Source organism: Hyla sarda, chromosome 11 (genome assembly GCF_029499605.1).
Source record: "Hyla sarda isolate aHylSar1 chromosome 11, aHylSar1.hap1, whole genome shotgun sequence".
Classification (NCBI taxonomy): domain Eukaryota; kingdom Metazoa; phylum Chordata; class Amphibia; order Anura; family Hylidae; genus Hyla; species Hyla sarda.
The window spans coordinates 88761534-88776060 of record NC_079199.1 but is presented as its reverse complement, the minus strand read 5'-3'; the positions used below and the strand labels follow the sequence as shown (position 1 = coordinate 88776060).

General features: G+C 48.9%; 2 protein-coding genes across 4 annotated transcripts in view; one reads left to right on the top strand and one right to left on the bottom strand.

The window, feature by feature from the left end:
- Nucleotides 1–3352: 3352 nt before the first annotated feature.
- The window catches only part of DCST1 (DC-STAMP domain containing 1), a 54089-nt gene continuing 42914 nt past the window's right edge, over nucleotides 3353–14527 (top strand). For both annotated transcript variants that reach the window (XM_056546385.1, XM_056546384.1), the window contains exon 1: nucleotides 3353–3505. The gene's annotated coding sequence lies outside the window, so the exon portion shown is untranslated. The remainder of the gene's footprint in view (nucleotides 3506–14527) is intronic.
- On the bottom strand, nucleotides 4562–12999 carry MRPS21 (mitochondrial ribosomal protein S21). Of its 2 annotated transcripts, none has more exons than XM_056546388.1 (3): nucleotides 12876–12999; nucleotides 12324–12415; nucleotides 4562–4948 (listed from the first exon to the last, which is right to left on the bottom strand). In XM_056546388.1, the coding sequence occupies exons 2-3, from the start codon at nucleotides 12404–12406 to the stop codon at nucleotides 4768–4770; spliced, it is 264 nt and encodes an 87-aa protein (XP_056402363.1). In that variant the 5' UTR covers nucleotides 12407–12415; nucleotides 12876–12999; the 3' UTR covers nucleotides 4562–4767. The 2 variants fall into 2 exon arrangements, with proteins under 2 accessions (XP_056402363.1, XP_056402362.1); XM_056546387.1 differs by lacking the exon at nucleotides 12876–12999 and adding an exon at nucleotides 12673–12867.

The window sequence follows — 14527 nt, the reverse complement described above, 5'->3', positions numbered from 1 at the left end:
TAGATTCAATGGAAAAGAGGTTTGTTACGGTGTGTCACCCCAGTAGTTATGAGATTACATGAGGAGGAGGTTTGTTACAGTGTGTCACCCCAGTAGTAAGGAGATTACATGAGTTTTTTTTTTACTGTGTGTAACCCTAGTAGTAAGTCAATAATATGAAGATTAGTTTGTTACAGTGTGTAAACCCAGTAAGTTAATGACGAGGCTGGGATTTCTTACAGTGTGTCACCCCAGTAGTAAGGAGATTACATGAGGAGGAGGTTTGTTACACTGTTACCCCAGTAGTAAGTTAATAACATGTGGAGGAGGTTTGCTACAGTGTGTCAGCCCAGTAGTAAGAAGATTACATGAGGATGGGGTTTGTTACAGTGCGTCACCCCAGTAGTAAAGAAATTACATGGAAAGGAGGTTTGTTACAGTTTATCACTCCAGTAGTAAGTTAATAACATGGGCAGGTGGTTTATTACAGTGTGTCACCCCAGTAGTAAAGACATTACATGAGGAGAAGGTTTGTTAGTTACAGTGTGTCACCGCAGTAGTAAATTAATAACATGTGGAGGGGGTTTGTTACAGTGTGTCACCCCATTAGTAAGTTAATAATAGAGGATTGGGTTTATTACAGTGTGTCACCCCAGTAGGAAGTCAACAACATGTGGAGGAGGTTTGTTACAGTGTCAGCCCAGTAGTAAGAATATTACATGAAGATGAGCCCTTCCGGTTTCTCCCTTGGTATTTTCCAGGGGGAATGGGTTGGTTCATGTTCCCAACCCGGGGCTGGGCGGTCCCTGGGCGAAGCCTCTGAAACAGTCCTCTGACAGGCTTCCATGCCTGTAGATCTTTGACACGCAGATAACCAGAGAGGCTATAAGGTTCATCCCCAGGGGAGCCCGCGCTCAGCCCTGGCGTGCCCTTAGAGAGCGGCCGAGTGCGGGCTCCCCTGGGGGGCGCATTTCTTCGGCGGACAGCCCTCCGATGTATTCCTACTCACCCAACGCTGCCGCTCCCTGCCGCCGGGGGGTCCGCATCACCGATCCTGTGCCCAAGGTTGGCGCCCTGTCTGGGTACAGGGACCCGCCCCTCCTGCCCTTATAGCCTCTCTTGTTCTCTGCGTGCGAAAAGTCTAGAGGCATGGAAGATCCTTCCAGAGGCCTTGCCATGTTCGGTTGACCATCCTGGGCATAGGGACTCGCATCTACCCCTGGTCGACAACCTGGACTTTGTAATTTTTCATTTCGCCTCTGGAGAGCCGAGGTGCCTCAGTGGACCGCACGCCGATGTTTGTTGACTGGCCCGACGCTTCTGCTCCCCGCAGCCGAGTTTTCCGCGTCACCGATCCTGTGTCCAAGGAAGGCGCGCCCTGCCTGGGTACAGGGACCCGCGCCTCCCGCCATTATAGCCTCTCTGGTTATCTGCGTGTCAAAGGTCTACAGGCATGGAGGCCTATTGGGACAGTTTCAGAGGCTTAGCCCGGGGACCGCCCAGCCCCGGGTCGGGTACATGAACCAGCCCAATCCCCCTGGAAAATACCAAGGGAGAAACCGGAAGGTTCTTCCACAGGGGAACCCGCACTCGGCCCTGGCGTACCCTTACAGAGCGGCCGAGTGGGGGCTTCCCTGGGGACGAACATCCGCGGTGGACCGCGTCTCAGCCCTCCGGAGGCGAAATGAAAAATTACAAAGACCAGGTTGTCTGCCAGGGGGAGATGAGAGTCCCTATGCACAGAAGGGTAAACCAAACACTGGCAAGGCCTCTGAAAGGGTCCTCCATGCCTGTAGACTTTTGAAATGCAGAGAACATGAGAGGCTATAAAGGGCGGGAGGAGCGAGTCCCTGTACCCAGACAGGGCTCGCCGTCCTTTGGCACAGGATCGGTGACGCGGACCCCCCGGCGACGGGATGCAAAAGCGTCGGGAGAGTCGACAAACATCGGGGTGGCAGTTCGCCTAGGCGCCCCGGCCCTCTGGAGGTGAAATCTAAAATTTCAAAGTCCCGGTTGTTGGCCTGGGGGAGGTACGGGTCCCTGTGCCCAGGAGGGTTACTGGAGGTGACTCACTGTGACAAGCCTCCTCCTAATGTAATCTCATTACTACTGGGGTGACACACTGTATCAAATCTCCTTTCCATGTAATCTCTTTACTACTGGGGTGACACACTATAACAAACCTCCTCCTAATGTAATCTCATTACTGCTGGGGTGACACACTGTAACAAACCTCCCCCTCGTGTAATCTCCTTAGTACTGGGGTGACACACTGTAACAAACCCCATCTTAATGTTATTCACTTACTACTAGGGTGACACACTGTAACAAACCTCATCCTCATGTAATCTCCTTACTACTGTGGTGACACACTGTAACAAACCACCTGCCCATGTTATTAACTTACTACTGGAATGACACACTGTAACAAACCTCCTTTCCATGTAATCTCTTTACTACTGGGGTGACACCCTGTAACAAACCACCTACACATGTAAACTCCTTACTACTGCGGTAGAAAAAGGGAGAGAAGGAGCGCTCCTTAGTGTAATATCGCCAATAATGCCAAACGCCAAATGTAAATAAGCGCTTACCATATAATGTTGTGCAACAGCCAGCACAACATGGAGAAGGATATATATATCAATATCTATCTATATCTATTTCTATAGATAATAGATTTAACTAGATCTATTATATTATTAATAGTTATAAAACTGATAACTAGACTCCCCTTCCTCAGGCCCCTCCCCTTCCTATGGCCTGAGGAAGGGGAGTCTACCTGCTTAATCTCCCAGAAACGCGTCGCCACAGCACTTTATTATAACTTTTATAGTTTTAAATCAGTAATAAATATCCTCTGTTACGGACGCCTGCAGTGATCATTATCCATCTATACACCGGAGCTTGGATTGATCCAGTGCAAAGAACCCGTGATAAGCGGACGTGGAGGGGGGAACCAAGTTAAGGTTTTTGGTCCCCCCAAAGAGGAATGATCCAGTACCTTGATTTGCATACATCCTGAAACCTCCAGGTTTTCCAGGCACCAACACTATATATAACCGCATTAGACCTATGACATTCAACTATAATTTCTACTGAGGAAAATGCCCGAGGCATTGAAACGTGTCTAGAATCTAGCCATAGACTTGCATATACCTAAACCCATCTGAATTCATCTTCAATATAGCGTTATTAAACAATCTTATTGCAACTGCTGGAAGTCCCTAGTTTCGGGACCACGCTGCACTACGCGCGCACAGCGCTCAGTTCACACGAGGCCCACCGCACCTACTCTCACCGCTGCCACTACATCGCCAATGCTGCTACTACATTGCCACTTTCTGCCATCACTGCTGTCTCCCCGGACCAACTCACGATCCACGGCATACCTGAAAGGCCGGTGCCACCCGAGGACCAAAAGGAGAAGGAGATCCGCACGGCTAGCAGAGACACCGGGCATCGCCGGAGACTGACAACTCCACACCAGCCCGTCCAGCCAGTTACCTAGACGGCGTCAGGAGCGGTGAGTGGTGCTGTGCATCAGACCTCGTATCAAGAGATGAGCGAACTTACAGTAAATTCGATTCGTCACGAACTTCTCAGCTCGGCAGTTGATGACTTATCCTGCATAAATTAGTTCAGCCTTCAGGTGCTCCGGTGGGCTGGAAAAGGTGGATACAGTCCTAGGAAAGAGTCTCCTAGGACTGTATCCACCTTTTCCAGCCCACGGGAGCACCGGAAAGCTGAACTAATTTATGCAGGAAAAGTCATCAACTGCCGAGCCGAGAAGTTTGTGACGTATCGAATTTACTGGAAGTTCACTCATCTCTACTCGTATCCATTCATTACATCAAGTGATCTGAAATAATAACTTGCTACAGTTTATAACACTGTACCACCAATGACTTAATAAGATTGGTACATCTGAACTTTGCTGAACTCTGTTACTACTTAGCCATTGGAACCACAAAGATTGCTACATTTTGGATTTTGTCACTACCTAGCTATCGGAACTTTCCAGCTATTGAAAAAAAATACAGAACTCTGTTATTGAATAGCACATTATTGACTATATTATTTATCATAGATCAATTCATATAGGTGCAAGTTTTTATTCTTATCTCATTTTATTAAATGTAATTTTATTAATTTTTATTTTCGCTGACTTCTATGTCCCATGCTAGGGCCCTGCAGGGACAGCGAATATTAGTGATCAATCAACATAATTGTGAACATTCTAATAAATATTTATTTTTATTTATATATCAGGATCACCCCTTTTCCATCTCTTTTTCTTTTCTATTTTTTTTTATTTATATCCAATATACATTGAGGACTAGTTTACAGTTGATCTATCAACTTTACTATATAACACGTGTGCGACCTCTGGGTGAAGGTAACACCAGTTCACTTCGGGTATCTCTCTTAATTGCTTAGTAAGCTACGCAGATTCAAACTTTTTCAACCTATTTCCCACTGCTCATCTCCGTTGGGTAAGCAAGTTTTCATACCTTTCCAATTTTCATCTTCTGGGATCATGTGGAGCCTGGCAGAGACAATGAGATGGTACGAGGTGAGGCAGAGTTTTACAGAAAAAGGTTTATTACCAACATTCTATCACACTGGTACAGATTTGGGAACATTCAGAAAGGTTCCCATAAAATCACCTTAGAGGTCACAGGTCATGTGGTGGCAACTAATGTGATCAAGAGTCTGGACACCAGCAACCAGACATGGCACTGCCTCTTACTTTATCACAGAGTCCCTTATAAATGGTTCGCTCCTCTAACAACCAGGCCAGGGGTCCATGCGTGATTTCCGGCTCAGGAATGCAATTTTTCTTGCCATCTCTGAGTTATAGATACGCTGACATGTCTCATACTTTATCCTCCTCCTCTTGTCACATGGCTTCTCATAATAACGTCTCCGCTTCACTTCTTCGACAAGTCCTTCCGTAGTAAGGATCCTGGGTGGGAGGGAAAATAAGAGGTGATCTACTGATCCACCAGAAAAAAAGGGCCAGACACTGAGTAATGGATATGTAGTGTTCACCCTCTTTAGAAGCTCTGTGTCTCAGCTGCTGCAGAACCTCATAATACACACACACACTTCAGCTGCTGCAGATCATCAGACATACACAATGTTTTATGCCAATCAATGGTGGACAGTAATCGCCTACTCTTTAAAAAGAGTTTCTGAAACAGTTGTGGTGTATTGTATAGGGATCGACCGATTATCGGTATGGCCGATATTATCGGCCGATAATCACGATTTTGGGCATTATCGGTATCGGCAATTATCTTGCCGATAATGCCCCGCCCCCCCGCACCGCCCCCACCGCACCGCGACCGCCACCCCCTCGACCCGCCGCACCCCTGACCCACCGCACCGCGTCGCACCCCCCCACCGTGATGCTAGGCGGTATACCAGTATGGATTTTTTCCCATACCGCTATACCGGTCGGGCCCCTCCCCCACCCTCCGAGTCAATAAAAAAAATTAAACTTACCCGTAATGGGGGTGGTCCAGGCCATCCTTCCTTCATGTAGTGTCCGGGGGCGTTCCGGGTGGAGGGTGGTCCAGTCCGGGCTGTCCTTCTCCCACGGTCGTCTTCTCCACTCCGGGCAGGCTCTGGCCTAGTACGCTGCATAGACGACGTGACATCAGGTGCGTCGCTGCGCACGGGCGTCACTGCGCAGCGACGTCTATGCAGTGTACTAGGCCGGAGCCTGCCCGGAGTGGAGAAGATGACCGCCGGAGAAGAAGGACAGCCCGGACCGGACCGGACCACCCTCCACCCGGAACGCCCCCGGACACTACATGAACGATGGATGGATGGATGGCCCGGACCACCCGGACAGGTAGGGGGAGAGAAGCGGGTGGTGGCGGCGGTCTATGGCCCCGCAAAAGCCACTGCAGATCATTGATTTAAAGCGCCCGCTTTAAATCAATGATCTGCAGCGGTGTCGCAGGGGGTTAAATAGCCGATAACTTATACCGGAATATCGGTATAAGTTATCTGCTATCGGCCCTAACCTGCACCGATTATCGGTATCGGCCCTAAAAAAACGATATCGGTCGATCCCTAGTATTGTACCACCCCAATTGGCTACAATGTATCTAATCTACATACTCATGTGTGAAAGCCCTGACACCAAATAGATAAATTTTACTCCATTGATACATTGTTTGGACAAAACAGAAATTTGTGCTGCTGTTGCATTTAGCTCTAAGAAGATAGACTAAACTGGATATAACTGTAACGAACCCTCAGCTGTGAGTATAAAGTCAGGATGAATAAAAAATGATTAGTCAAATTCATTGTGAAAAATGAATTGCTTAAGAGGTGTTATCCTAAGGTTAAAAGTTTATCGCCTATCCACAAGATGGGGAATACTTAGCCGATCTGTGGGGACCCTGACTGATCCCAAAAAATTAAGAAGGTCACTTATCCCCTAGTGAATAAAGCGGCACCGTGTACACTAGACCACCAACTCCTTACATCCTACATGGGACTTCCGAATATTGCAGAGCACAGTACTTAATGAGCGATGTTCAGAAGTCCCATAGACAGTGAATGAAGAGATCGCTGTCACCACTCACATGGAGGACTTTGTTCTCAGGATCAGTCAGGGGTCCCTCTGTTCAGATCAGCTAGTTATTCCCTACCCAGTATATAGGAGATAACTTTTAATCTAGGGATAACCCCTTTAAAGCAGGGTCTGTCCCTCCTTGTGGTGGTGGGAGGTGATTGGTGTGTCTGCTCATGTCGCCTTGAGTCATCTCTTGTCCATGACTAATGGACAAGCCTGATGCTGCTGCAGGACTGGTTAGTGTCCCAGTAGGTATGGGTGCAACAACAACTTTAGGGGAAAACCCCCCAAAGGAGTACCCTCAGCTAAGTCCCTCCCAATTAAAATCTAACTTTTATTGATTACTGTAAAAAATATGAATGATTGAGGGGCAGTTAGCAAAGTGTCCACTAGATGTCAGGACCACAGAGTAGTTAAAACCACAGTTACAGTCTGCCTACAGCATAGTTTGTAAGTAAAAGTAGTGCTACTATTGGTCAGGGTGCTCTAATATTTGCATGGCCCTTCAGTTTAAACACCATTTCTGGTTGTCACTAGAGACTGTAGAGCTGCTAGTTAAAATGTTAGTTAGCCAGTGCCTTTAAAAGGGGTATTCCAGGAAAAAAAAAAAAAAATTATATAGATGAATTGGCTCCAGAAAGTTAAACAGATTTGTAAATGACTTCTATTAAAAAAATCTTAATCCTTTCAGTACTTATGAGCTTCTGAAGTTTAGGTTGTTCTTTTCTGTCTAAATCCTCTCTGATGACACCTGTCTCGAAACGCCCAGTTTAGAAGAGGTTTGCTATGGGGATTTGAGTCTTAACTGGGCATTTCCCGAGACAGGTGTCATCAGAGAGCACTTAGACAGAAACAACCTTAACTTCAGAAGCTCATAAGTACTGAAAGGATTAAGATTTTTTAATAGAAGTAATTTACAAATCTGTTTAACTTTCTGGAAATATTATATATATAACAAAAAGTTTTTTCCTGGATAACCCCCTTAAATGTTTCACTTGTTCCCAAGCTTCCTCAGAAAGAACTGGTGGCCATTAGCCACCAGGGAAGCTTGGGAACAAGTGTAACATTAAAGGCACTGGCTAACTAACATTTTAATTAGCAGCTCTACAGTCTCTAAAGTGACAACCAGAAATAGTGCTTAAACTGAGGGGCAAATATTAGTGCACCCTGACCAATAGTAGCACGGCTGTTACTTAGGCTTCTCTCACACTACAAAATTCTCCATTTATACACATCCGTATGAAGTTCCGTCTGAAGACAGCAGTAACAAAATCCTATACGTCCGTTAGAAAATCCCATTATAGTCTGTGGGATTTTCTAATAGCCGTTTGAACCCGTTATAGTCAGTTATTTATAATGGATGTTATTTTGTGATGGAAGATAGTAACGGGAGAAATAGTTCATTAACTATTTCTCCCGTTACTATCTTCCGTCACAAAATAACGTCCGTTATCAATAACGTACTATAACGGGTTCAAACGGCTATTAGAAAATCCCACAGACTATAATGGGATTTTCTAACGGACGTATAGGATTTTGTTACTGCTGTCTTCAGACGGAACTTCATACGGATGTGTATAAATGGAGAATTTTGTAGTGTCAAAGAATCCTTACAAAACTATGCTGTAGGCAGACTGGAGCTGTGGTTTTGGTCCTGACATCTAGTGGACACATTGCTAACTGCACCTCAATCATTCATATTTTTAACAGTAATCAATAAAAGATTTTAATTGGGAGGGATTTAGTTTAGGGTACCCCTTGGGGGGCGGGGCGGGGGGGGCGTTTCCCCTAAAAAAGTTGTTGCATGTTTATTGCCCTGGTACCTCCTGGGGGTTTTGTTGTTTACCAGTAGGTATGGGGGACCCCTAGAAGTGGGATTGTAAAATGTTACAAAAGGTCTTTTCATCAGTAACAACATATAAAAAGTTTTTGGATCTGCCCATTAAAAAGGTCCATATCAAAGTAGCAGCAAATAGATGACAAATCCTGTACAATCCCATTAAAGGGGTACTCTGCTGCTCAGCGTTTGGAACAAACTGTTCCAAACGCTGGAGCCGGGATCTTGTGACGTCATAGCCACCGCCCCCTCATGACGTCACGCCCCATCCCCTCAACGAGGACGGGGAGGTGATCCAATGTCATGGCAACCAGAGACCTCCCAAAGATTTCTATATGTGCTGTGACAGCTCCACTATAGCCAGAGTGTTCTATCAGAGCCCCCTGACATAGGATCGAAACATGTAGAGGTGGCAGTGGGGTGCACTCATCTACCGGCAGCATGTTCCAGTCAGGTTGATATTGTGGAGACCGGTCCCAATATGACATGTTATTTGCATTAATTGCGTTATCATAGTGGAGACTTTTTTTTGTGCTGCTGGACTTGAATGCAAGCTCCCAATCTGTGGTTTTCTATGGGGTTAAAGTTTTAAGGGTAGGTTATTATAGTATGGGAGGGCTTTGTCTAGTAATTTTGGTGTAATAAAGGATCATACATTGGTATTTATGGGTCGGTCTTTTTTTGTAGATATGTTCTAGCAGAGCACAGAAAAATGTATTCATTGAATTGACTAAGAAACCAAATGATTGCTTGTAGAAGTCACCCAGGGGAACAAAAGAGTGAACTGCCAGATACAAAAACTTTTTATATGTTGTACATCTTGGCAAAACATTAACTTTTCTAATATACTTCATAATATAATTTGATTTCCTTTTTATAGAAAATCATGGCCTATAAAATCATGGCTTTGTCCAAGCTGAAGTACAGGCATGGACAAAGTCCAATAAGTGTAGGTGGGCTAGTACTCCTCTGTGCTCTCTCCTGTCAGCCAGGAGAGGGAGAGCGCACAAAAGGAAGCGCCGTCAGCCAGCAGAGGGAGAGCGCACAAAAGGAAGCGCCGTCAGCCAGCAGAGGGAGAGCGCACAAAAGGAGAGCGCCGTCAGCCAGCAGAGGGAGAGCGCACAAAAGGAGAGCGCCGTCAGCCAGCAGAGGGAGAGCGCACAAAAGGAGAGCGCCGTCAGCCAGCAGAGGGAGAGCGCACAAAAGGAAGCGCCGTCAGCCAGCAGAGGGAGAGCGCACAAAAGGAAGCGCCGTCAGCCAGCAGAGGGAGAGCGCACAAAAGGAAGCGCCGTCAGCCAGCAGAGGGAGAGCGCACAAAAGGAAGCGCCGTCAGCCAGCAGAGGGAGAGCGCACAAAAGGAAGCGCCGTCAGCCAGCAGAGGGAGAGCGCACAAAAGGAAGCGCCGTCAGCCAGCAGAGGGAGAGCGCACAAAAGGAAGCGCCGTCAGCCAGCAGAGGGAGAGCGCACAAAAGGAAGCGCCGTCAGCCAGCAGAGGGAGAGCGCACAAAAGGAAGCGCCGTCAGCCAGCAGAGGGAGAGCGCACAAAAGGAAGCGCCGTCAGCCAGCAGAGGGAGAGCGCACAAAAGGAAGCGCCGTCAGCCAGCAGAGGGAGAGCGCACAAAAGGAAGCGCCGTCAGCCAGCAGAGGGAGAGCGCACAAAAGGAAGCGCCGTCAGCCAGCAGAGGGAGAGCGCACAAAAGGAAGCGCCGTCAGCCAGCAGAGGGAGAGCGCACAAAAGGAAGCGCCGTCAGCCAGCAGAGGGAGAGCGCACAAAAGGAAGCGCCGTCAGCCAGCAGAGGGAGAGCGCACAAAAGGAAGCGCCGTCAGCCAGCAGAGGGAGAGCGCACAAAAGGAAGCGCCGTCAGCCAGCAGAGGGAGAGCGCACAAAAGGAAGCGCCGTCAGCCAGCAGAGGGAGAGCGCACAAAAGGAAGCGCCGTCAGCCAGCAGAGGGAGAGCGCACAAAAGGAAGCGCCGTCAGCCAGCAGAGGGAGAGCGCACAAAAGGAAGCGCCGTCAGCCAGCAGAGGGAGAGCGCACAAAAGGAAGCGCCGTCAGCCAGCAGAGGGAGAGCGCACAAAAGGAAGCGCCGTCAGCCAGCAGAGGGAGAGCGCACAAAAGGAAGCGCCGTCAGCCAGCAGAGGGAGAGCGCACAAAAGGAAGCGCCGTCAGCCAGCAGAGGGAGAGCGCACAAAAGGAAGCGCCGTCAGCCAGCAGAGGGAGAGCGCACAAAAGGAAGCGCCGTCAGCCAGCAGAGGGAGAGCGCACAAAAGGAAGCGCCGTCAGCCAGCAGAGGGAGAGCGCACAAAAGGAAGCGCCGTCAGCCAGCAGAGGGAGAGCGCACAAAAGGAAGCGCCGTCAGCCAGCAGAGGGAGAGCGCACAAAAGGAAGCGCCGTCAGCCAGCAGAGGGAGAGCGCACAAAAGGAAGCGCCGTCAGCCAGCAGAGGGAGAGCGCACAAAAGGAAGCGCCGTCAGCCAGCAGAGGGAGAGCGCACAAAAGGAAGCGCCGTCAGCCAGCAGAGGGAGAGTGCACAAAAGGAAGCGCCGTCAGCCAGGAGAGGGAGAGTGCACCAAAGGAAGCGCCGTCAGCCAGGAGAGGAGAGTGCCATCAATGTTTTTAACCCTGTCTGTAACATCTGTATGCCATTGCCATCTGGGACTTATTTACCAAGGGCATACCTGTATATTCTGTATCATTAAATGCCAAAGCAAGTGTAGAAGCTGCAGTCGCTTCATAGGCATTGAGGGACAGCTACTATCAGTAGCCAGGACATCGCTGCCAATAATGAGAGGTTAAAAAGTAAAAAAAAAAAAATTATTAAAAAAATTAAAAAAATTAAAAAAAAGTGGCAAAATGTATTTATTTATTTAGTAGCTACAAATTTATGAATTTGGCATCGTTCAATCGTGTTGACTAGAGATAAGCGAACTTACAGTAAATTCGATTCGCCACGAACTTCTCGGCTCGGCAGTTGATGACTTATCCTGCGTAAATAAGTTCAGCTTTCAGGTGCTCCCGTGGGCTGGAAAAGGTGGATACAGTCCTAGGAGACTCTTTCCTAGGACTGTATCCACCTTTTCCAGCCCACCGGAGCACCGGAAAGCTGAACTAATTTATGCAGGAAAAGTCATCAACTGCCGAGCCGAGAAGTTTGTGACGAAACGAATTTACTGTAAGTTCGCTCATCTCTAGTGTTGACCCACACAATAGAAATAATATTACCATAAAGTGCACTGTGTAACAGCAAAATATCCCAAAAATTGCAATAATGATGTTAAATACCAGACAAAAAAGCGGTCATTAAAATCCTATTGCCTCCAAAATAGTACAAATACAAGAGTACAAGAGCAAAATGAGTCCGCACACAGCTCCTAAATAAAATGAAGTTAAAGGGGGTCAGGATTTACTTAATCTCACCCAACACGTGTCTCCAGCTGTTGCAAAACTACACTTCCCAGCATGCTTTAGGGCAATTGTTTTTTTTAAACCGTGCGTCTCCAGCTGTTGCACAACTACAATTCCCAGCATGCCCGGACAGCCTTTGGCTGTCCGGGCATGCTGAGAGTTGTAGTTTTGCAACAGCTGGAGAAACACTGTTTGGAAGACACTGCTTTAGGTGGTCTCTTCTTAAGCCCCTTTCACACTGCCGGTATGCTCCGGCAAATTCTTCCGTCAATCTCCCTCTCTTTTCATTTATTTTTTTCTGCATTTTTCCGGAGGATACCGGCAAATACCGGGTCCCGTTAGTTTTGGAGAGAAAAGCCGGAGAAAAAGACGGTGCAAGCGCTATATTTTTTTTCTCCGGCTCCTCCTAAAATAACGGACTTCACACTGTTGGAGACAGCCGGCAGTGTGAACGTAGCCTTAGCGGTGGGATACCCCCGTCTCCTCCACACCCCGTCCTCTCAATCACCTGTTCAGCGTCTTATACGCGGCGTCCACGTTTCCATTCGGCACCATCACCGTCCGGGCGATAAACTTCAGGTGGTTCGCCATCTCGTGCCCCTGCGAAGGATAAAACCGCAATACAAGTTGGTGTGGAACTACAAGTCTCAGCACACCCTACGAGTAGTTGTTGTTATTCATACATTGATATCATGCTGGGATTTGTAGTTCTAGTCTAGACAGGAGCAAAGAATATAGTTACATTCTGTTTTTGTTTAGTTTTTTTTTATCTCACTTTCTATCATTCTGGGACTTGTAGTTCCCCAGGCTGTCTAGGCCTCCTATACTTCACATACACAACATAAAAGTCATCTTACTGATAGATTTTCTCAAGGTTAGAAGGACTATCCAGGTATCCTCCTCACGATGCCAGGCGCACTGTGACAGCAAGGCATGCCGGAAGTTGTAGTTATAAAGCTAGGCATGCCGGGAGATGTAGTTTCAGCTACGTAAAGCGTGCATGTCCTCTGCACGGCCCGGGAACCAGCATATGCTTTAGCCATATTGGTGAATACATTACCGGTATAACTCCCGACCAGAGCAGGCGCTCAGCGTCACAATCCCGCAATACCACGCATGTCACTGCAAGCCCCGCCCACTAATCCTACGCGGTCACTCCTGCCCTCATTTTTCCGGCTAGCTGTCACGTGACTAGGCCAATAGACGCGCATTTCTATGACCCCACCCCCCGAGCAATCTAAATTGAAAGACCACGCCTACTTTCATTGACGTGTACAGGGACGAGGAGCTATACACGAATTGTAATGCGCATGCGTGCACTTGAGTTTCAACCAAAAAACCCCCCCCCCTCAGAGAAATATCCCCACAGTACAGTGACCATAATAGCAGTGGCTCCAAACTGCATAACTCCAGCTGTTGCAAAACTACAACTCTCTTCATGCCCAGACAGGTGCATGCTGGGAGTTGTAGTTTTGCAACATCTGAAGGTCCACAGTTTGGAGACCTTTGGTATACAGTGGTACCCCGACCTACGATGGCCCCGACATACGATTATTTCAACATACGATGGCCTCTCATGCTTTTATATGTCGGGGCCATCGCATAAACGGCTATCTGGCAGCGTATACTACTTCAGCTGCCGCCAGATAGCCGTTTAGTGTGCCCCTGTGAGTGTCTCTCCCCTTTCCCCGACATTCCAGACCGTCCTCTTTGGGCTCCGCTGCATGGCCATCGCTTTCCTTCATCGTCATCACGTCGCCGTGCACACCGTCCCGTCATCCAATAGGAGCGGCGTGTGTAGCGACGTGATGACGGCGTTGGAGAGCGACGATCCAGGGCAGCGGTGACGGTCCGGAGCAGCAGGGACACCCCAGGGACATGATGATGGAGAGCGACGATCCAGGGCAGCAGCGACGGTCCAGAGCAGCAGGGACACCCCGGGGACGTGATGATGGTGATGGAGAGCGATGATCCAGGGCAGCGGTGCCGGTCCTGAGCAGCAGGGACACCCCGGGGACATGATGATGGAGAGCGATGATCTAGGGCAGCGGTGACGGTCCGGAGCAGCAGGGACACCCCGGGGACATGATGATGGAGAGCGACGATCCAGGGCAGCAGCGACGGTCCAGAGCAGCAGGGACAGCCCGGGGACGTGATGATGGTGATGGGGAGCGATGATCCAGGGCAGCGGTGATGGTCCGGAGCAGCAGGGACACCCCAGGGACGTGATGATGGTGATGGAGAACGATGATCCAGGGCAGCGGTGCCGGTCCGGAGCAGCAGGGACACCCCGGGGACGTGATGATGGTGATGTAGAGCGATGATCCAGGGCAGTGGTGCCGGTCCGGAGTGTCGGGGACACCCCGGGGACGTGATGGTGGTGATGTAGAGCGATGATCCAGGGCAGCAGTGACAGTCTGGAGTGGCGGGGACACCCCAGGGACGTGATGATGGAGAGCGATGATCCAGGGCAGCGGTGATGGTCCGGAGCAGCAGGGACAACCCGGGGACCTGATGATGGTGATGGAGAGCAATGATCCAGGGCAGCGGTGCCGGTCCGGAGCAGCAGGGACACCCCTGGGACATGATGATGGTGATGGAGAGCGATGATCCAGGGCAGCGGTGCCGGTCCGGAGCAGCAGGGACACCCCGGGGACGTGATGATGGTGATGTAGAGCGATGATCCAGGGCAGCAGTGACAGTCTGGAGTGG